Consider the following 22,561-nt stretch of genomic DNA (forward strand, 5'->3'; position numbering starts at 1 on the left):
GAATACTCTAATAGGAAAAACCTTCTTAAAATAATGTATTGCTTTATAAAAAGAATATTTTTTTTCTTATAGTGGTATAGCAAATAATTGCAAGCACATAAGGCTTCTTTCACAGCTGTAATATACATTCTGTCAGAAGAACAGCCAGAATGTACCATATCAGGTATAGCTGGATACTGCCGGCTGCCGCAGTGATTGACTGTAATGGGGTCCGGCCTTGTTACAGCATTCAAGCTGGGTTTTGGCCGGACAAAAAACAAAACGCTTTGGACGATACCCAGCATGTATGCCGGAACATGCCCAGATGGCCTTGAACCATATTATAGTCAATGAGAGCATATAGCTGGTTGTATCCAGCTATATCAAATACGGTAATACTCCAGCAGGCTGTTCTTCTGCCATGCCATCCATTGCCAGCCCATTTGCCATGTCTCCCACTCCCCCAGATCAGCGCCCCACTGCCATCTGCACCTCCATGCCATCCATTGTGTCCCCCTCCCCCAGTGCCTCCATGCCATGTCCCCCACCCAGCGCCATCAGCCCTTCTATGCCATTCATGTTCCGTCCCCCCCTCTCCCAGTGCCACCAGCCCCTCCATGCCATTGCCATCCATGTCCCCCAGTTCCATCAGCCCCTTCAAACCCCCCGCTAACTTTATACTTAACTTTCCTGGCAGTGCACTGACATGGAGTCCACAGGAGACGGACCACGTTTTCTTCCCAGCACGCACTGGGAGGGACCTGACGTCACACACAGCGTCAGCCAGCACGCTGACGATGTGTGCATGCAAGGCCCTGGCCAGTGCAGCGCGGTGCCGAGTTGGGAGGCCGCGGAGCGGTAAGAGGCTTCACTTAACTCACGCTCCATGGTCATGTGATTTAACCACATTTTTTTGCCTCGATTTACATCGATGAATCGTTTCAACCCTAGTCACATGACATAGCTGAGGATCTGAAGGTAGGATATATCTCATACATAAGGGACATGTATGTGTTATTGTATTTTGTGAAATTATTATTATTTTTTTATTGCATTTATTTATTTTGGCATATACTTATCAAACTTGGTGTGAGCAGAGGCCAACCCATACTTTGTGGAACCATAACTGACTCTAACACTGGCGTATTAATTAGATTTTCAATTAATATCTCATTGGTGGGGTCTCCAGATTGAAGTGTTTGCACAAGCTGCGCATCTTGGTAAAGCAGAAGGGGTCATTTGGCTTTTCTACAAAACTGTACTATTCTAGGACTAGTGGTGGGAAGGAATTGCAGAACTCTCTCATTCACTTAGGGCTCATGCACATGAACGTTTGTGGCCCATGCTGCGGATCGCAAATTGCGATCCGCTATGCATAGGCACTGGACGTGTGCCTGCCGTTTGCAGATGCAGACCTATTCACTTGAATGGGTCTGCGATCCGCAAGAATCGGTCCGTTCCGCAAAAAAAATAAAACATGTTAAATTTTTTCCATATCTTGGGGACCAATTCAAGTGAATGTGTCCGCATCTGTGATATAGAGCGCACAAGGCTGGTGCCCGTATATTGCGGGCCACAATACGGGCACAGGCTGCACACGAGTGCATGAGCCCTCAAAGTGATTGCCCGGTTTCGGATACTGATGACCTATCCGTAAGGGTGCTGTGAGTCATGCGAGAGCGGGTTTACTTGCTCACCATCAGCACGGCGGTGGCGAGCAGTCTAATTACAGTTCCTCCGGCCCATTCACATGAATGGTAAGGAGCAGTTGTAGTTACACTCTGCTCCTATTCAAATAACTGGGGCAGCGGAGCTGGAATTACACCTGCTCACCACCGCAATGTCAACAGTGAGCAGGTAAACAGTAAAGAAAACGCAGCGCTGTTCAAACAGCTGATCGGTGCGGGTACTGGACCCTCGCCGATCTAATATTGATCACCTATCCTGAGGATAGCTCAATATCAGAAACCAGCCATCCCCTTTAACGTGGCCATGTCACTTATGACCAATGGAGTTTGTATGTTCTCCCCCGGTTTCCTCCCACACTCCAAAGACATACCGATAGGGACCTTAGATTGTGAACTCCATTGGGGACAGTTTGATGCTAATGTCTGTAAAGCGCTGCGGAATATGTCAGCGCTATATAAGTGAGTATAATAAATAAATGACAGCACACACTTTCACAAGAGCTAAACTGTTTCAGAAGAAAGCTGAAGGACCCTGCGTTGGACACTGCTGGAGCTCCTAATGCTCAGCATATCTAATCACTGCATGACCTATGTTTACCTGTTCCCTGCTAACACTATGGCCCCTTTCACACGGGCGAGTATTCCGCGCGGATGCGATGCGTGAGGTGAACGCATTGCACCCGCACTGAATACCGACCCATTTATTTCTATGGGGCTGTTCACATGAGCGGTGATTTTCACGCATCACTTGTGCGTTGCATGAAAATCGCAGCATGCTCTATATTCTGCGATTTTCACGCAACGCAGGCCCCATAGAAGTGAATGGGGTTGCGTGAAAATCGCAAGCATCCGCAAGCAAGTGCGGATGCGGTGCGATTTTCACGCACGGTTGCTAGGAGACGATCAGGATGGAGACCCGATCATTATTATTTTCCCTTATAACATGGTTATAAGGGAAAATAATAGCATTCTGAATACAGAATGCATAGTAAAACAGCGCTGGAGGGGTTAAAAAAATAAAAATTTAACTCGCCTTAATCCACTTGATCGCGATGCCGGCATCTCCTTCTGTCTCCTTTACTGAACAGGACATGTGGTGAGCATTCATTATAGGTCAAGGACCTTTGATGACGTCACTCCGGTCATCACATGGCACGTCACATGATCTTTTACCATGGTGATGGATCATGTGATGACCGGAGTGACGTCATCAAAGGTCCTTTACCCAGGTCCTAAAGAAAGAATACAGAAGGAGATGCCGGCTGCGCTATCAAGTGGACTAAGGCGAGTTAAAAAAAAAAAATTAACCCCTCCAGCGCTATTTTACTTTGCATTCTGTATTCAGAATGCTATTATTTTCCCTTATAACCATGTTATAAGGGGAAATAATACAATCTACACAACACCGATCCCAAACATGGGACTTCTTCACAGAAGTTCGGGTCTAGGTACCAAACATGCCGATTTTTCTCACGCGAGTGTAGGGGTGGGCGATATTGACGATATAAATTTGTGCCACGAAAGGGATTTTGAGCATATCGCCTATATCGCCGGACCGCGATATGATTGCGCTCTCTGCGCGCACCATCTTCTCCTGAGCCGGCACACTGTGCGCGGCTGCCGCTGACCACCAATGACAAAAGAGGAGGAGGGGAGGGACTGACAGTAAATCATTGAGTAAGTTTTCACGATCTCAGTGAGCGTGTGAAAACTCAAATCCGATGGTATATTCTAACCCCCAGGCGTTCCCATGGTGACAGGGACGCTTGCCTGGGGGTTAGAATATACAGGGCCACGCCGCTGACAGTAGAACATTTAAAAACTAATCAGTAACTGTAACTTTATTCATTGGTGATCTCTTTACTGTATACCTTACTAGGTCTTAGCTCCGGTAACAGCAGGCAGTGCGGGCGGGCGGCGCTCACTCACTGACGTCACGAGCCTGCTCCTCCCACTAGGCGGCGCAGGCGCGTGACGTCAGTGAGTGAGCGCCGCCCCCCGCACTGCCTGCTGTTATCGGAGCTAAGACCTAGTAAGGTATACAGTAAAGAGATCACCAATGAATAAAGTTAAAGTTACTGATTAGTTTTTAAATGTATTCCTGTGAGCGTCGGGGGGGGGGGGGGGGGGGGGGGGGGGGGGGGGGGGGATCTGTGGATGGCACTGTTTAGGGGAGGGGGATCTGTGGATGGCACTGTTTAGGGGAGGGGGATCTGTGGATGGCACCGTTTAGGGGAGGGGGGGGGGGGAATCTGTGGATGGCACCGTTTAGGGGAGGGGGGGGAATCTGTGGATGGCACCGTTTAGGAGAGGGGGGGGGAATCTGTGGATGGCACCGTTTGGGGGGGGGATCTGTGGATGGCACCGTTTAGGGGGGGGGGGGGAGATCTGTGGATGGCACCGTTTAGGGGAGGGGGGGGAGATCTGTGGATGGCACCGTTTAGGGGAGGGGGGGGAATCTGTGGATGGCACCGTTTAGGGGAGGGGGGGGAATCTGTGGATGGCACCGTTTAGGGGAGGGGGGGGAATCTGTGGATGGCACCGTTTAGGGGAGAGGGGGGGGGAATCTGTGGATGGCACCGTTTAGGGGAGGGGGGGGAATCTGTGGATGGCACCGTTTAGGAGAGGGGGGGGGAATCTGTGGATGGCACCGTTTAGGGGAGGGGGGGGAATCTGTGGATGGCACCGTTTAGGGGAGGGGGGGGAATCTGTGGATGGCACCGTTTATGGGGGGGGGGGGGAATTTGTGGATGGCACCGTTTAGGGGAGGGGGGGAATCTGTGGATGGCACCGTTTAGGGGAGGGGGGGGATCTGTGGATGGCACCGTTTGGGGGGGGGGGGGGATCTGTGGATGGCACCGTTTAGGGGGGGGAATCTGTGGATGGCACCGTTTAGGGGAGGGGGGGATCTGTAGATGGCACCGTTTGGGGGAGGGGGGGATCTGTGGATGGCACCGTTTAGGGGAGGGGGGGATCTGTGGATGGCACCATTTAAGGGACGGGGATCAGCTCCCTGCTGCTGTGAGCACAAAGCACAGGGCAGCAGGGAGAGTGTAAAGTCCTATTCACCCTAATAGAGCTCTATTAGGGTGAATATGACAAGGGTTCTACGTTCTAGCCCTTAAGGAGACTAATAGTTATTAAATAAAAAGTAAAAAAAAGTTTAAACGCCCCCCCAAATATAGAAAACTATATATCGCATATCACACATGCTTAAAATTATATCGCAATATAGATTTTAGGCCATATCGCCCACCCCTACGCGAGTGCAAAACGCATTACAATGTTTTGCACTTGCGCGGAAAAATCGCGGGTGTTCCCGCAACGCCCGTGTGAAAGAGGCCTATCGGCATTGCTTCCATTTAACCCCCTGAAGTCCACCCCAATTTTGGTCTTGGGGACATGAATCTTATTTATTTTCACACCTTAAAATCTGCATGTGTGGAGGCATTCACACAACCGCATTTTGCGGTCAACAGACCGTGAATCCACAAAACACGGGTACAGGCTCCTGTCTCCGTGCGGCCGCTCGGCTAAACACAGGACGTCCTATGCTATATTGCAACATGCGGACCAAAGACGGCCGCGCCACAGTTCACGTGGCCGAGGACTTAGTCCGCGGCAAGAATGTACATGTCCATTCTTAGAGTGTTTTCCGCGTGGAGCCCTCGCAAAGCCGTAGTGGGAGCCTGCTTGTGGTTTCGCTCCATTCAATGGAACCAAAACTAGAGAGGGTCAGCATACAAACCTGCAGGCGATACACCGTTTTTTGTAGCAAGCCCACACTGCAGGTCAATTTTCCACACTGTGGACATGAGACATAAAAAAATGTCAATTGGTGCAAAGAAAAACCTGGCTTAGTTGCCCACAGCAACCAATCAGATAGCATCTTTCATTTTCCAAAGGAGCTGTGAAAAATGAAACGTGGAATCTGATTGGTCGCTAGGGGCAACTAAGCCGGTTTTCCTTCACGCCAGTTTTGATCAATCTCCCCCTAAGAGCAGCATAAAAAGCGGGTGTTAGTAAACCTGCCCCACTGTGTGAACACTGCCTTGCAAGATGAAAACGTCCCTCAGTTTAAAGGTTGTTTACGCCATCAAAATGGCGGGTGAAGATCTCCCAGAGTAGTGAGGTAACAGGCCAGCTGCCGGTATTGTGTGTGGAGCAGCGGGAAACACTGAGGAGCGGCGGAGCTTATAGGGAGCAGCTCAGCCCCGGGTCAGGGCGCTCACAGTGCACCGCTCACCCCGCCAAAAAAATAATAAAAAATGGGCGACCACTTCTCCCTCTCTGACTGCGATGTCATAGGCTTTGACCTGGACCACACGCTATGCCGATACCGGCTGCAGGAATCCAGCAAGGTGAGTGTATAAGACAGGGCGGTGTCCTGAGAAGCGCGCAGCACCTCAGGACACCGCCCGCCAGCCGCCATGTCCTCCATGCGGAATCCAGAGCAGCGGATGACTCGGCGCCTAGCACTGTGTTACCGCTTATCATCACCCGCTCCTGCCCGCGGGCGGCGAGGAAGGGGTTAATCGGCAGTTTGCCAGGCGAACAGGCCCAAATCCGTGCAAGGCAGTCCATGTGAGCATGCGCGATTGTGACGTGCTGCTTTGTGACGTCACAAGGAGCTGCGGTTACCCGCGCTGGGCTCTGCAAATGCTATGTGTGTTGAGAGGGCGACTGGTGTCACTATGGGTGTACTGGTACCTCCCAGTCACTGTACAGAACAAGTCTTACTGGCACAAGGGTGGCATGCTGTGTGAGGGGTTTATGTAAACGCCATTGTTCTGTAACGCCACACTCCTCAACAAGCGACTGTGCGGGTAAATGAGCGCGTTCAAGATTTACGTACGGACAATCCGCACTGAAATCCGTGAAGACAATCCGCATCAGTCGGTGCACACTTACATGCAGATTTTCCTCTCCCCATTGAAAAGAGTGGAGAAAATCCAGTCAGGAAAAATAAAATAAATTCGCATGCTGCAGATTTTAAAATCGGCACCAAAAAAAAAATCTGCATTGTGTACATGAGAATTTCAAATTCTCACAGAATACAACGTGCATGGCCTATAGTGCAGATTTTCCGCACGCAAATCCGTGAGGAAAATCTGCACGCAATCCTGTTCGTGTGCATGTACCCTTAGGATCCTTTCACCCACACTTTTTGGCTTTTGAGTGTGTGTTCACATGTGACTGGTTAGGGCGCTTTCATATCCGCGCTATTTCCTTTCAGAAAAATGAAAGTAACGGAAGTGACGAATTCAGCACATAAATGATAGGAACAGAACCTAACAGATCCATTTGACTGTCATGGGATTCAAACTTTTTTTTTTGTGTAGAAAAAAGTCCTGAATACTATTTTTGACCGCTGAACGCGGTCCTTCTCCCCCCCCTGTTGAGAGTAACATCTTTTGTCTTGATACAGTCCTGATCAAAAGTTTAAGACCACTTGAAAAATTGCAAAAAAATCATATTTAGCATGGCTGGATCTTAACAAGGTTCCAAGTAGAGCTTCAACATGCAACAAGAAGAAATGGGAGCGGGACAAAACATTTTTTGAGCATTCAATTTAATGAAAACAACAAATAAACTGAAACAGGCTGTTTTTCAGCTGATCAAAAGTTTAGGACCACACCTCCAAAAAAAAACTAAAGCCCCCCCCCCCCCCCCCCCCCCCCCCCCCCCCCCCCCCCCCCCCCCCCCCCCCCCCAAAACAGAAATCCAACTTCCAAACATGAACTCAGTAATGAGTAGCTCCGCCGTTATTGTTTATCACTTAAAAAATTTGTTTCGGCATGCTTGATGCAAGCGTTTCCATGAGGCGAGTGGGAACATTTCTCCAAGTGGTGAAGACCGCCACACGAAGGCCATCTACTGTCTGGAACTGTTGTCCATCTTTGTAAACTTCCCTTGCCATCCATCCCCAAAGGTTCTCAATTGGATTCAGATCAGGGGAACATGCAGGATGGGCCAAAAGAGTGATGTTATTCTCCTGGAAGAAGTCCCTTGTCCTGCGGGCATTGTGTACTGTAGGGTTGTCCTGTTGAAAAACCCAGTCGTTACCACACAGACGAGGGCCCTCAGTCATGAGGAATGCTCTCTGCAACATTTGGACATAGCCAGCGGCCGTTTGACGCCCCTGCACTTCCTGAAGATCCATTGTTACACTGAAGGAAAAAGCGCCCCAGACCATTATGGCGCCCCCTCCACTGTGGCGCGTAGAAAACATCTCCGGTGGGATCTGCTTGTCATGGCAGTAATGTTGGAAACCATCAGAACCATCAAGGTTAAATTTTTTTCTCATCAGAGAATAAGGCCCCTTTCACACGAGCGAGTATTCCACGCGGATGTGATGCGGGAGGTGAACGCATTGCACCCGCAGTGAATACTGACCCATTCATTTCTATGGGGCTGTGCACACGAGCGGTGATTTTCACGCATCACTTTTGCGTTGCGTGAAAATCGCAGCATGCTCCTCTTTGTGCGTTTTTCACGTAACGCAGGCCCCATAGAAATGAATGGGGTTGCGTGAAAATCGCAAGCATCCGCAAGCAAGTGCGGATGCGGTGCGATTTTCACGCACGGTTGCTAGGAGACGATCGGGATGGAGACCCGAACCTTATTATTTTCCCTTATAACATGGTTATAAGGGAAAATAATAGCATTCTGAATTCAGAATGCTAAGTAAAACAGGGCTGGAGGGGGTTAAAAAAAATAAAAAATCATTTAACTCACCTTAATCCACTTGCTCGCGATGCCCGGCATCTCCGTCTGACTCTTTTACTGTATAGGACCTGTGGAGAGCATTAACTATAGTTTAAGGACCTGGGATGACGTCACTCCGGTCATCACATGGTACGTCACATGATCTTTTAGCATGGTGAATCACCATGGTAAAAGATCATGTGACGTACCATGTAATGACCGGAGTGACGTCATCCCAGGTCCTTAAACTATAGTTAATGCTCTCCACAGGTCCTATACAGTAAAAGAGTCAGACGGAGATGCCCGGCATCGCGAGCAAGTGGATTAAGGTGAGTTAAATGATTTTTTATTTTTTTTAACCCCCTCCAGCCCTGTTTTACTTAGCATTCTGTATTCAGAATGCTATTATTTTCCCTTATAACCATGTTATAAGGGAAAATAATACTATTTACAGAACACCGATCCCAAGCCCGAACTTCTGTGAAGAAGTTCGGGTTTGGGTACCAAACACGCGCGATTTTTCTCACGCGAGTGCAAAACGCATTACAATGTTTTGCACTCGCGCGGAAAAATCGCGTGTGTTCCCGCAACGCACCCGCACATTTTTCCGCAACGCCCGTGTGAAAGAGGCCTAAAACTTTCTTCCACCTTTGAATGTCCCATGTTTGGTGCTCTCTTGCAAAGTCCAAACGAGCAGTTCTGTGGCGTTCAAGGAGACGAGGTCTTTGAAGACGTTTTTTGTTTTTGAAGCCCTTCAGTCTCAGATGCCGTCTGATGGTTATGGGGCTCCAGTCAGCACCAGTAAGGGCCTTAATTTGGGTCGAGGATCGTCCAGTGTCTTGACGGACAGCCAATTGGATCCTCCGGCTCAGTGCTGATGAATTTTTTTTGGGTCTTCCACTTGACTTTTTTGTTCCATAACCCTCAGGATCATTTAAGAAATTCCAAATGACTGTCTTACTGCATCCCACCTCAGCAGCGATGGCGCGCTGTGAGACCCTGCTTATGCAGTTCAACAACCCGACCACGTTCAAAAAGGGAGAGTTTTTTTGCCTTTGCCATCACAACGTGTGACTACCTGACAGAAAATGACAATGAATCCACATCTTTGCACAGATTTGGCCTTTTAAAGGCATGTGGTCCTAAACTTTTGATCAGCTGAAAAACAGACTGTTTCAGTTTATTCGTTGTTTTGTCTCACTCTCATTTCTTCTTGTTGCATGTTGAAGCTCTACTTGGAACCTTGTTAAGATCCAGCAATGCTAAATATGATTTTTTGCCATTTTTCAAGTGGTCTTAAACTTTTGATCAGGACTGTACTTACTAAATGTTGCCTACTGGGCCAGCGCTGTGAACCCTGAAGAAGCTCCTGCCGTCATAGCAAGTCATTTACAGCTTCCAGCATTTATTCCTGTCTGTTTTACTTAAAGGGGTTTTCCTATCTCAGACAATGGGGGCATATAGCTAGCATATGCCCCCATTGTCTGATAGGTGCAGGTTCCTTCGGCCCCATTGAAATGAATGGGAGTGGTGGCCATGCAAGCTCACTAATACGGGGAGAGTGCTTGGTGGTGGCCGTACCCAGGGTCCTCCAGCCACCACCTTCCCCGCTCAGTTCTCGGTGTAGGTGCTGGTCCCAGAGGTGGGACATGCACCTATCAGATAATGGGGGCATATCCTAGAAATACACCCCCATTGTCTGAGATGGGAAAACCCCCTTAAAGAGGACCTTTCATGGGTACAGGCATTATGAAATAACTAGCAGGATATGTAGGGAATAGCGCAGGGAGGTAATATTGCTTACTAGTTTGTCTGGACGCCGCTCTGTTTGCCCCCCTGTGCCCCCCGCCTCGGTACAGGGAGGAGGAGACTGCCCTGTTCTCCCTGGCTATAGCGCGGTCCAATCACAGCTGGGAGTGTCACAGCCAGGGAGAAAAAAAGCTCACCTTCTCCCTGTGACGTTCTCCGCTGTGATTGGACCGCTCTACAGCCAGGGAGAACAGGGCAGTCTCCTCCTCCCTGTACCGAGGCGGGGGGCACAGCTCGCGAACAGAGCGGCGTCCAGACAAACTAGTAAGCAATATTACCTCCCTGTGCTATGCCCTACATATCCTGCTAATTATTTCATAATACCTGGACCCATGAAAGGTCCTCTTTTAGGGCTTGCTTTATTTGTCTTCGTTAACTGCTTATCTTTCTTAAAGAGAACCTTTTCATCAGGCTAGCTCTAGTCTAATTATTATCCTACCTTTATAGGGCAGCCCCCATTGATGTCTTGGCACTTTTTTTTTTTCTACAGAACCCCCCGTTCTTCCGCTGTTGGCCCTGTATATTTTGGCGCCTTATATTATATTGAGTCGACTGTTATACTAGGCGGAGACTCGTATTCTCGGTTATACTAGGCGGAGACTCGTATTCTCGGTTATACTCGGCGGAGACTCGTATTCTCGGTTATACTCGGCGGAGACTCGTATTCTCGGTTATACTAGGTGGAGACTCGTATTTTCCCTGGGAGTGGTTATCTTCTCCCTGGCTGTGAGCGCATCCAATCAGAGCGCCCCGCTCTTAGCCAGGGAGAATGAGCTCAAGGATGTCTACACGCTCAAGTTCTCGCAATAGCTTGAGCTCATTCTGCCTGGCTAAGAGCGGGGCGCTCTGATTGGATGTGCTCACAGCCAGGGAGAAGATAACTACTCCCAGGGAAAATACAAGTCTCCGCCTAGTATAACCGAGAATACGAGTCTCTGCCTAGTATAACCGAGAATACGAGTCTCCGCCTAGTATAACCGAGAATACGAGTCTCTGCCTAGTATAACCGAGAATACGAGTCTCCGCCTAGTATAACCGAGTCGACTCATTTATAATATAAGGCGCCATGTTAATAATATATATGGTGCATCAAATGGGCACACCTCTCATTTTAGCGCATTGCTGGATGTCCATGCACCAGAAACGGAATATTTCAAGTGTGATTTGCACTAGTTTTCTGCCGTAAACCATGGTAAATTACTTGGTCCATGCAGGCAGTAGAGAACACTATTCTATGCAGAGCCATCTTTCAAAAAATGTACTGCATGTTATACACTTTTTAACATGGGAACAAGGACGAAGGAAGGCTGAAACATGATGTAAACAGAGTCCACATGTGTCGGATTTTCTGAATATTAAGGGGAATTCACACTACCGTATTTTTTTGTCCGCATCCGATCCACATTTTTTGTGGATCAGATGCGGACCCATAAATTTCAATAGGGCCACAAAATATGCGGAATTCACAGTGTGCTGTCCACATCTGTATATCCGTTTTTCGGACAAAAATAGGCATGTTTTACACATGCAGAAGGTACGAGACATGCAGAAGGTGAAAATGCAGGATATACACGGCCAGTATCTGTGTTTTGTCGCCAGTATTCGTGTGGCCCTCCTTACTAAAATCAACAGACTGATCACACAGCGTTGGGGTTCATGCACACGAACGTATTTTCTTTCCGTGTCCGCTCCTTTTTTTTTTTTTGCAGACCGTATGCGGAACCATTCACTTTAATGGGTCCGCAAAAAAAAAAAAACTGAAGTTACTCCGCGTATTTCCGTTCCTCAAAAAAAATAGAACATGTCCTATTACTGTCCGCATTACGGACAAGGATAGTACTGTTCTATAAAGGGTCAGCTGTTCCGTTCCGCAAAATACGGAATGCACGCGGATGTCATCCGTATTTTTTGCGGACTGCAAAATACATACGGTCGTGTGCAGGAGCACTTGTGCAAATTTGCCTCAGTGATTTTTCCATCAAAAACTGAAATAGTCAGAAAATGACATTGGTTTTAAATTCTGCACCTATAGATTTTGCTGCAGGTCGACAGGCAATCTGCAGAATTCTCACCACTAGATTGCAGATTTCGTTCCACTGCATTTCACTTTCCACATGGCAGAAGTCTGCAGTGTGTGGATGAAATTTGTATAATCTAATCCACGTGCCTGGTACTGTCATTTACTACAGACTGTACCTTTGCAAGTCTTGACAGAAAATGTGGGTGACCATTTCCATGTGTGGTGGCACCAATTTTTAATATGCAGTGAGGTCTATACAGTACATGGACCTGGTGAGCACTGGATACATATACGGGCGCTGGCCATGTGCACTCCGTGCTGCAGGTGCGGACCCATTGACTTGAATGTGGCCAAAGATAGGACATGTCCTGTCTTTTGCGGAGTGGTGGCATGGACCCAAAAGCCCACCGAAACACTGAGGGTACTTTCACACTTGCGGCAGAAGATTTTGGCAGGCAGCTCCGTCGCGGGAACTGCCCGCCGGATCTGTCAAAACGTATGCAAACTGATGGCATTTGTCAGACGGATCAGGATCCTGATCCGTAAGACAAATGCATTGAGGTGCTGGATCCGTCTCCCCGGTGTCATCTGAAAAAACGGATCCGGCCTTTATTTTTTTTCACATTTTTTTTGTGGTCTGAGCATGCCAGATCCGTTTTGCCGGAACTCTCAGGGCCGGATCCGGCATTAATGCATTTCAATGGGAAAAAATGCCGGAATTTTGGAAGGAGCATGCTGCGGTATTATCTCCGTCCTAAAAAGACTGAACTGAAGACATCCTGATGCATCCTGAACAGATTACTCTCCATTCAGAATGCATTAGGATAAAACTGATCAGTTCTTTTCTGGTATTGAGCCCCTAGGACGGAACTCTATGCTGGAAATGAAAACCGCTAGTGTGAAAGTACCCTAAGAATTGCTTCTCTGGGCTTTCGGGTCCATGCCTCCACACCGCAAAAGATAAGACATGTCCTATCCATATCTTGCAGATCGCGGACCCATTCCAGTCAATGGGTCTGCATCCGCAGCTCGGAGGGCACACTGTCGGTGCCTGTACATTGCAGACCTCTATTTGCGGTCCACAGCGCGGGCTAACCTGCGACACCAATTGTCTATAAATCATGGCAACAGTTTTTTTTTCTGCCTTTAATGTTTCTCCTTTTTCTCTAACAGTTAATTTACAACAGTTTTGCTCAGTACCTAGTGGATGAGAAAGGTTACAAGGAAGATTTGCTATCCGTTACATCTGAAGAATGGGATTTCTGGTAATCCTCTTTAGTTATGATAACCAAATTGAAATATATTGTGTTAATATGCTTTTTTTGCTGTGCTACTTCTTACATTTCTTATTTTAATGTCATTTTGATGTCAATAACTGCAGCCGTACATGTGTGGCTGTCTGAGCCTGCTGAAGTCTCTGATATCTGTCACAGGTATATTCCAAAGCAGGCCTGCAGGTGGCAGCACTGCATTGGAATATACTGAATCTTCTATTTCAGTAATGGATCAAATTCCATTACTAAATATAAATAGCAATCTAATGATTACTTGTTATAGTTGCCTAGGGTGACTTAAAAATGTAAAAAAAAAAAAAAGTTTTTAAAAATATACAAATTGAAATTACACCCCTTTCCCCAAACTAAAAATAAATAATCAAAAAAATAAACATCATAGGCATCACCGCATCTGAAAACTATCTATTAAAGGGGTTCTCCGGGCTCTCCTATATTAGGTCATCAATGTCAGATCGGCAGGGGTCCGGCACCCGGCACATGCCGTCTCCTATCTCTCTTCCTGCTGCTGCTATGTCTATGGCAAAGTGGCGGTGAGCAGGAAGAGACATGGGAGACAGCATGTCTCCTCATGCAGCTGATTGGACCCCCACCAATCTGATATTGATGACCTATCCTGAGGAGAGTTCATCAATGTAGGAGAGCCCCCTTTAAAATGTACAAATATTTATCCAATATGGCGAACGGTGTAATGGAAAAAAATCAAAATGGCCAATTTGCTATTTTTTTTCATGACTTCACCTCCTAAAAAAATGTAACAAAATGTAATGAAAAATGACGAGACGAGAAAAATACTCAGAATGGCTTCAGTAAGTGAAAGCATACATAAAGTGACACATGTCAGATTTGCAAAATTAGCCTTGGTCAGGAATGTGAAAACTGTCTGTTTCTGGAAGGGGTTAAGGTCTGTTCTTAAAAGACGTTTGACTGTTTTCCTCCAGAGTATGATTTTCATTTTATTATTTCTCTATGGAAAAAAGTCAAGCAGCCAAATGTCTTTTGTAGCCTTAGCTTAAATCTACAAAATAAAATACATAAAATTCAAATACAAGTTAAAAGAAAAATAATTCTGCTGACTCAAACTGTCAAATTGAGTGTGTGGGCTAAAGTAACGGAAGGTAGGCTTCATCCATAGTTTCATAACACATTTTTCTGTTGATTGTTTTAGCTTCAAAGGCTTGATGCTGGATTTGGAAGAAGGAAACTTTCTTAAACTTGCTGCAGATGGAACTATTCTCAGGTATCCTCCATGTGACTAGCTTGTCGTCCTTTAAGACAATTTCAAGAATTTCAGTTTTGGACCAGTTGCCTGTTTAGTGAGCCATCACCCCCATAAATTGCAGCCGTTTCCCTGGACAAACCAGTATGATCATGTAAACAACAAACGTAGTCCCTTCCGTGCACGGTAACGCGGAGGGTGGGTTGTAAATCCAATTAAAAGAAAATTCCAGCACTGCTAAAGGATTCCAATAAAAATCTCTTCTTTTTTTGAATACAATAAAATCCATTGCCAACATTAAACCAGTCAGCCAGGCTTTGCTTACACGTTTCGGGTGATTAAGCTTTACTCATGGGTGCCTGATACGATTAAGGATTAATCATCCGAAATGCTTAAGTGAAGCTTGGCTGACTGCTTTCATGTTGGCAATGGATTTTATCTGTATTCAATAAAGAAGAAGTTTTTTTAATGGAATCCTTTACCCGTGCTGGAATTTTCTTACAATATGATAATGTAGACTGCAATATTTTTAAGGCGCTCTTGGCGTATGAGTTAAAGCGACCGTTGGACTCAATAACTAGGATGAATTTGCGAGACTCTAGAGCCAAAGGGCCTAATTTATCATAAATATACGCCAATTTTCTGCTTGTTTGCAACTTTTTTCAACACCACTTGCGTAGATGTCAGATATTGTGCTTAATTTATGAGGACGCGCGTGCCTTGTCATAAATTAGGCCCAGCCTCTGGCAGTGCCCCTGGTTATCATAGCCTGGCATACTCTAGCAGTTTACGGAAGAGGAATACAATACCACTGAAGTACTTTATTCAAGTTAGTGTGTGAGTCAATGTCCGCATCTTGCGGATCCCCATCGGTTACAATTTGTAGGGTTACAACATTCGAAAAGCGTCTAGATATAGGCTGCTCTTCTGCCATCATGAATGTAGGATAAATGTACATTACCTTTTTTTTTTCAAATTCTCTTAACAGGGCGTGTCATGGTACCAAAGCAATGACTGCTGAAATGATTGAAGAGGTGTATGGTGAAAAAAGGGAGTGGAAACATTTTAAAGCAATTAATGGAACATATGCACGATCAGGTACGACATGACCACATGATCAGCTTTAATCAGAATTTTTATATTTTTCACAGTAGATGGCGCTAAAGTCACTCTTTTTTCCAAAGCCGTTGTGAATAAGTCAGTTTCTGGAAACTGCTACCACAGTATGTCTGTAGTTTCAGGATAACACATGTATTGTTAGGAACAGATTAGAATTATTTCTTTCAGCGTGAACCTGAACTATTTTATTTCCTCATGTTAGTAGTGTCATTGTTTCCTTTTATTGTAACACTTTTCATGTTAGGTCATGTTATTAGCTTATGCTTCCCCGATATAACTACAGTTTATATACAGTATCTCACAAAAGTGAGTACACACCTCACATTTTTGTAAATATTTTATTATATCTTTTCATGGGACAACACTGAAGATATGACACTTTGATACAATGTAAAGTAGTCAGTATACAGCTTGTATAACAGTGTAAATGTGGTGTGCCCTCAAAATAACTCAACACACAACTAGCGTTGTTGCAGGTATCGAAATATATATACTAAATATATATTTTTGTCCCGTTATCGGTTCGGTACCGGGATTTGCCTTTTATCTATACTAGGCTGCGCTACTGTTCCCTCAGCAGCACAGGGGAGAAGGAGTCACTCTCTCCCTCCCCCTGTGCCGCCGCTGCCAATGAGGAGAGGGGCCGAGGAGGGGAGGGGCTGTGGCCACTGCTCCACCAATGATAATTAACGTCTAATACAGATACAGGAGGCGGGTGCGGCGGCAGAATCACATAGCCGACACCCGACCTCTGACAGGGCGCTGCGATCAGCGGCAGTTAATCACTCAGAGGCAGGGTGCCGGCTATGTGATTTTGCTACCGCACCCGCCTCCTGTCTCTGTATTAGACGTTAATTATCATTGGTGAAACCCCCCCCCCCCCAGTATTAAAATCAGTGGCCACAGGGTCCCCTCCCCTCCTCTTCATTGGTGGTGCAGAGGCAGTTGTGATCGGAGCCCCAGCAGTGTAATAATGGGGCTCCGATTGGTTACCAAGGCTGCCAGGACGCTACTGAAGCCCTGGCTGCCATGGTCCGCTCCCTGCTGCTGTGTGTACTATGCACAGGGCTGCAGGGACAGTGTGAAGTCCTATTCACCCAGATAGAGCTCTATTAGGGTGAATAGGACAAGGGATTAAAAGATCCCAGGTTCTAGCCCCTAAGGGGAGAAATGGTTATTAAATAAAAAGTAAAAAAAAAAACACCAAAATATAAAGAATAAATCACCCAATTTTCCATATAAAATATATAAACAATAAATAAACATATCACATATTGCCATGTCCGAAAAGTCCAAACTATTAAAATAAAAATAAAAATCTCCTATGCGGTGAACGCCGTAACAGAAAAAATAAAAACTGCGTGATTCGCCATTGTCCCCCCAAAAAATAGGATAGGACTGTTCGATTATGGGCCGGACGTTCCATAAAATGCGGAATGCACGCGGCTTTTTTTGGTATTTTTTTTTTTTTCGTGGTATCGAGTATCGCAATACTTTTTTATGGTTTCGAAACCGAATCAAAATTTTGGTATCGCAACAACCCTACACACAACCATTAATGTCTAAACTGCTGGCAACAAAAGAGAATACACCCCTAAGAGAGATTGCCAAATTGTGCCCAAAGTGTCAATATTTTGTGTGGCCACCATTATTTTCCAGCACTGCCTTAACTCTCTTGGGCATGGAGTTCGCTACAGCTTTACAGGCTGCCACTGGAATCCTCTTCACTCCTCCATGATGATATCATGGAGCTGGTGGATGTTAGAGACCTTGCGCTCCTCCACCTTCCATTTGAGGGTGCCTCACAGATGCTCAATAGGGTTTAGGTCTGGAGACATGCTTGGCCAGTCCAGCACCTTTACCCTCAGTTTCTTTAGCAAGGCAGTGGTCGTCTTGGAGGTGTGTTTGGGGTCGTTATCATGTTGGAATACTGCCCTGCGGCCCAGTTTCCGAAGGGAGGGGACCATGCCCTGCTTCAGTATGTTACAGTACATGTTGGCTTTCATGGTTCCCTCAATGAACTGTAGCTCCCCACAGCCAGCAGCACTCATGCAGCCCCAAACCATGACACTCCCACCACCATGCTTGACGGTAGGCAAGACACACTTGTCTTTGTACTCCTCACCTGGTTGCCGCCACAGACGCGTGACACCATCTGAACCAAATAAGCTTATCTTGGTCTCATCAGACCACAGGGCATGGTACCAGTAATCCATGTCCTTAGTCCGCTTGTCTTCAGCAAACTGTGGGCTTTCTTGTGCATCTTTTTTAAAAGAGGCTTCCTTCTGGGATGACAATTTAATGCAGAGTGCGCTGTATGGTCTAAGCACTGACACACCCCTTTAACCTCTGCAGCAATTCTGACAGCATCCATACGTCTATTTTGAACAGACAACCTCTGGATATGACGCTGCGCACGTGCACTAAACTTCTTTGGTTGACCATGGCGAGTCCTGTTCTGAGTGAAAACCCATCTTGTTAAACCGCTGTATGGTCTTGGCCACTGTGCTGCAGCTCAGTTTCAGGGTGTTGGCAATCTTCTTATAGCCTAGGCCAGGGATGCCCAACCTGTGGCCCTCCAGCTGTTGCAAAACTATTACATCCTATCATGCTCGGCTGTAGGCTTTCTGGGCATACTGGGAGTTGTAGTTTTGCAACAGCTGGAGGATCGCAGGTTGGGCATCCCTGGCCTAGGCCATCATTATGTAGAGCAACAATTTTTTAATTTTTTTTCAGATCCTCAGAGAGTCTTTGCCATTAGGTGCCGTGATGAACTTCCAGAGACCAGTAGGAGAGAGTGTGAGAGCGATAACTCCAATTTTAACACACCTTCTCCCCATTCACACCTGAGACCTTGTAACACTAACGAGTCACATGACACAAGGGAGGGAAAATGGCTAATTGGGCACAATTTGGCCATTTTCACTTAAGGGTGTACTCACTTTTGTTGCCAGTGGTTTAGACATTAATGACAGTAGGATATGCCCCCATTGTCTTTTAGGTGTGGGTCCCAGCATATAAAGAACGAAGCCCTGAAAGTGAAGAAGGGCGCACTGCGCATGCGCCGCCTTCCTCCATTCATTTTCTACGGGGCCGGCGAAAATAGCCGAGCACTGGCTCGGCTATTTCCGTCGAGCCCATAGAAGTGAGTGGGAGCGATGGCCGGTCATGCGTGGTACGCTCCCATTCACTTCTATGGGGAACCGGCTTGGTGGTGGTCGGATCGGAGTCCTCCAGCCACCACCTTGTGGGGCTCCGTTCCCGATTATAGGTGCAGGTCCCAGCGGTGGAACCCGCACTTATAAGACAATGGAGGCATATCCTATATTCCCCCATTGTCTATGATTAAATAACCCCTTTAACTGTTAAAGAAATTGTTAGTGGGGATAACATTTTTTTTATGTATAAAGGTAGAATTCATGCTTTCTGGTCCCAGTCCGACACACAGGAAACGGGAGGAGATGCCTGCTCAATCAGTCAGTCAGCAAAGTGGCGACTAGTCTCAGCCAGTGATTGGCTGAGCAGCCATCGCTAGACATTTCCTGTGTGTGAAGCCAGGTACAGAAAGCAGAGACCCAGTAAGCATTGGATGGACAGTGGCTGGGGACCAGTGAGGAGAGTAATGCTGTTTTTTTTAACCCATTCTGCTTAAATAAAACACTTTTTTTTCCAGTGCACAACCCCTTTAAATGTAAGTGCGGTAAAGATGTATTCACATGTCTATTATTATTTCAAAGAATGGTTTGGGATTTTGAAACAACTTGTTTTATCAGGCACTGATAACTTGAATAAATATAGAACCTAGATTTTGTGTTGTTACTACTTAAATAAAAGTGTTATTCAGCGCTCATATCACCATGTAAAAAAAGTAACCACCAAAAAGGTTCCATGCTAACGTAAAATAAGTTTGAGGTGCGAGTGCTCGCACTTTGTAATATATATTTGGTTAAAATGGTGCAGCTCAGCTCACAACTAGACTGCAATGGTGATGGGCGAGAACTATGTTTGTGCAAGCAGCTGTAAGATAAGCCAGCTTATAGAATTCAGTGCAGTCAAAATTGCAAACCTCAAAAAATGGCGTGGTGTCAAAAGGCAGGAAGTGCTCAACCCCATCCTTATATGAAGGATATATCTGAGCCCGAGCACTGCGCCAAGGTATCTCAAGTAGCTTGGGACCTAACGCTAGCCTACCTGTGCCATATGGGCAATACCAGGAGCCAGTGGGTAAATTACAGGAGCGTATGGTCCGACTCACAGCAAACTCTGTTACCTCCAGCATGCAGCCATGCTTGCAATGGGAGGAGGGAGGAGGCTGTGAGTCCCACCCAAGACTGACAAGGCCCAGGCCTCACAGGTGCACCTAAATGTTGCCTGTGGATGAAAATCAGGCACATTTTAAATATGGAGTTTATATACCTCCAAACATATCTATATATCTGGGGTGAGATTACAGCTGAGGAAGACAACGGGATTCTCCTCCCCGTTGACTTCCTGAGACAGTACAGCACCGAGGCCTACTTTGGAGGCATCAGTCTGTACTATAAACTCCCTTTTGAAGTCGGGCGTCACCAAAATCGGGGACCCGCACAGGGCCGACTTCAAAGCGGAGAAAGCCTCTTCTGCCCGATCATCCCAGCGAACCATCGTTGACTTGTGTCCCTTCAAGAGTCCTGTCAAGGGCGCGGCTAGAGTAGCAAAGTGGGGAAAAAACCTCATGTAATAGCCCACCATTCCCAGGAATGACTATATTTGCCTAGTGGTGACAGGTTGGGGCCAATTCCGTATTGCCTCTATTTTGTTCACTTGAGGTTTGATGACTCCGCGCCCAATGACATACCCTGGGTACTTAGTCTCTTCTAACCCTATCGCACATTTATTTGGGTTAACGGTTAGGCCAGCTTTCCAAAGGAAGTCCACTACAGCCTGCACTTTGGGTAGGTGACTTTCCCATTCGGTACTGTGGATGACAATATTGTCCACGTACCGACGATGTGGATGAAGCACAATGTCCATTAGTCGCTGAAAAGTGGCGGGGGCACCATGCAGACCAAAGGGTAAGACCTTATATTGATACAGCCCCTCAGGCGTGATGAAGACAGTTTTCTCTTTGGCAGCCTCCGTTAAGGGCACCTGCCAGTACCCTTTCGTGAGGTCCAAAACAGAAAAATACCGGGCTTGTCCTAACCTAACCTCTCGATGAGCATTATACATACAAACAATAGAGCTAAGAAATGGGGATCATTCTAAATAAGTGGTACAATACCTACTATAAATGAGTCAATGGAAGCTCTTATCGCACATATTTGATCAAACGTGTGTCGGGCCCATCTACCAGGCGTCAAGGTGACTTCCGCAGATGGGTCCCTAACACTAGTATACTGCCTCTCTTTGGACTTACCTAAGCCTACAATATTCAGGGCAGTGTAGGAACCAGCTACATACGTACTCTGCTCACTGCCCTGAATATTGTAGGCTTAGGTAAGTCCAAAGAGAGGCAGTATACTAGTTTTAGGGACCCATCTGCGGAAACCACCTTAACGCCCGGTTTGATCAAATATGTGCGCTAAGAGCTTTCATTGACTCATTTATAGTAGGTATTATACCACTTTTATTTAGAATGATCCCCATTTCTTAGCTCTATTGTTTGTATGTATAATGGTGTGCAGCCATTTTCTTTTTTATAAGCAATTTTTACTGTGGCAGCCGCTTCTCTTGCATCAGACAGAGGGGCCGGTACCTCTTCTCCTAGAAAACCCGGCCATGGGCTGTCTTCTGTACAGGTTTCCCTATCTTTCCACGGTTTGAGTAAATTCACATGGAAAACCTGCTCCGGCTTTCGCCGCCCTGGCTGGTGTACCTTGTAGTTTACATCTCCAATCACCCGGGTTAAAGTTCCGGACCCGAGCCTGCCGATTATAGACCCGACTCTGGGCTCCCTGAGCTGTCTCCATATGCTCCATAACAAGAGGCAACACTGTCTCTATCCGATCTTGCATCTGGGTAACATACTCAATGACACTTCTATGTGGAGTGGGTTGTTGTTCCCACGCCTCTTTGGCCACGTCCAAGAGACTGCGAGGGTGTCTGCCATTTAGCAGTTCGAAGGGCGAGAACGCAGTAGAGGCCTGGGGTACCTCTCGCACTGCGAACATGAGACAGGGCAGAAGGAGGTCCCAGTCAATTTGAAGTATAATTTAATATCGCAGTTAATTAATGAAATAGGGCGATAATTACTGCAGACCGATGCATCTTTGTTGGGTTTTGGGATCAATACGATATGAGCTTCTAAAGCCTGTTTAGGGAAGGGGGCATGTGGGAGAGATACTATTAAATACCTTTACCAAAAAAGGTACAAGGAGATCTTTAAATGTCTTAAAGGGTGCTGTGAAGCCATCCGGCACAGGGCTCCCCCCCACCCCTTTTTATCTTAGATAAAATCTCCCTAATTTCAGTATCTGAGAACTCGTTCTCCAAATTAGTAGCCGTTTCTGGGGATATCGTTGGGAGAGCTATATCTTGTACATATTGATTGATCTGGTTTTCGAGATCAGTCGCCGGCATATTTGCTAATTGCCCTCTAATGTTATAAAGTGATTCAAAGTAAGTTTTGAAAGTCTCAGCAATCTGGTTGGGATGATGGATCACGGAGCCTGACATATCTTTAATATTGGGGATGTAACTCGTTTGTGGCCGGGGATGAAGTAGTTTCGCTAAGGCCCTACCACAA

At 46.5% G+C, this 22,561-nt stretch overlaps 1 protein-coding gene across 1 annotated transcript in view; it reads left to right on the forward strand.

Annotated features, from left to right (window-relative positions):
• Window positions 1-5,768: 5,768 nt before the first annotated feature.
• Window positions 5,769-22,561, forward strand: part of NT5DC1 (5'-nucleotidase domain containing 1) — a 287,049-nt gene continuing 270,256 nt past the window's right edge. The window contains exons 1-4 of the mRNA XM_040431037.1: window positions 5,769-6,028; window positions 13,378-13,469; window positions 14,665-14,736; window positions 15,704-15,813. Coding sequence (XP_040286971.1) covers window positions 5,936-6,028; window positions 13,378-13,469; window positions 14,665-14,736; window positions 15,704-15,813 — 367 coding nt within the window. The 5' untranslated portion in view covers window positions 5,769-5,935. The remainder of the gene's footprint in view (window positions 6,029-13,377; window positions 13,470-14,664; window positions 14,737-15,703; window positions 15,814-22,561) is intronic.

The sequence above is a fragment of the Bufo bufo genome, chromosome 4 (assembly GCF_905171765.1).
Source record: "Bufo bufo chromosome 4, aBufBuf1.1, whole genome shotgun sequence".
In the NCBI taxonomy this organism is placed as follows: domain Eukaryota; kingdom Metazoa; phylum Chordata; class Amphibia; order Anura; family Bufonidae; genus Bufo; species Bufo bufo.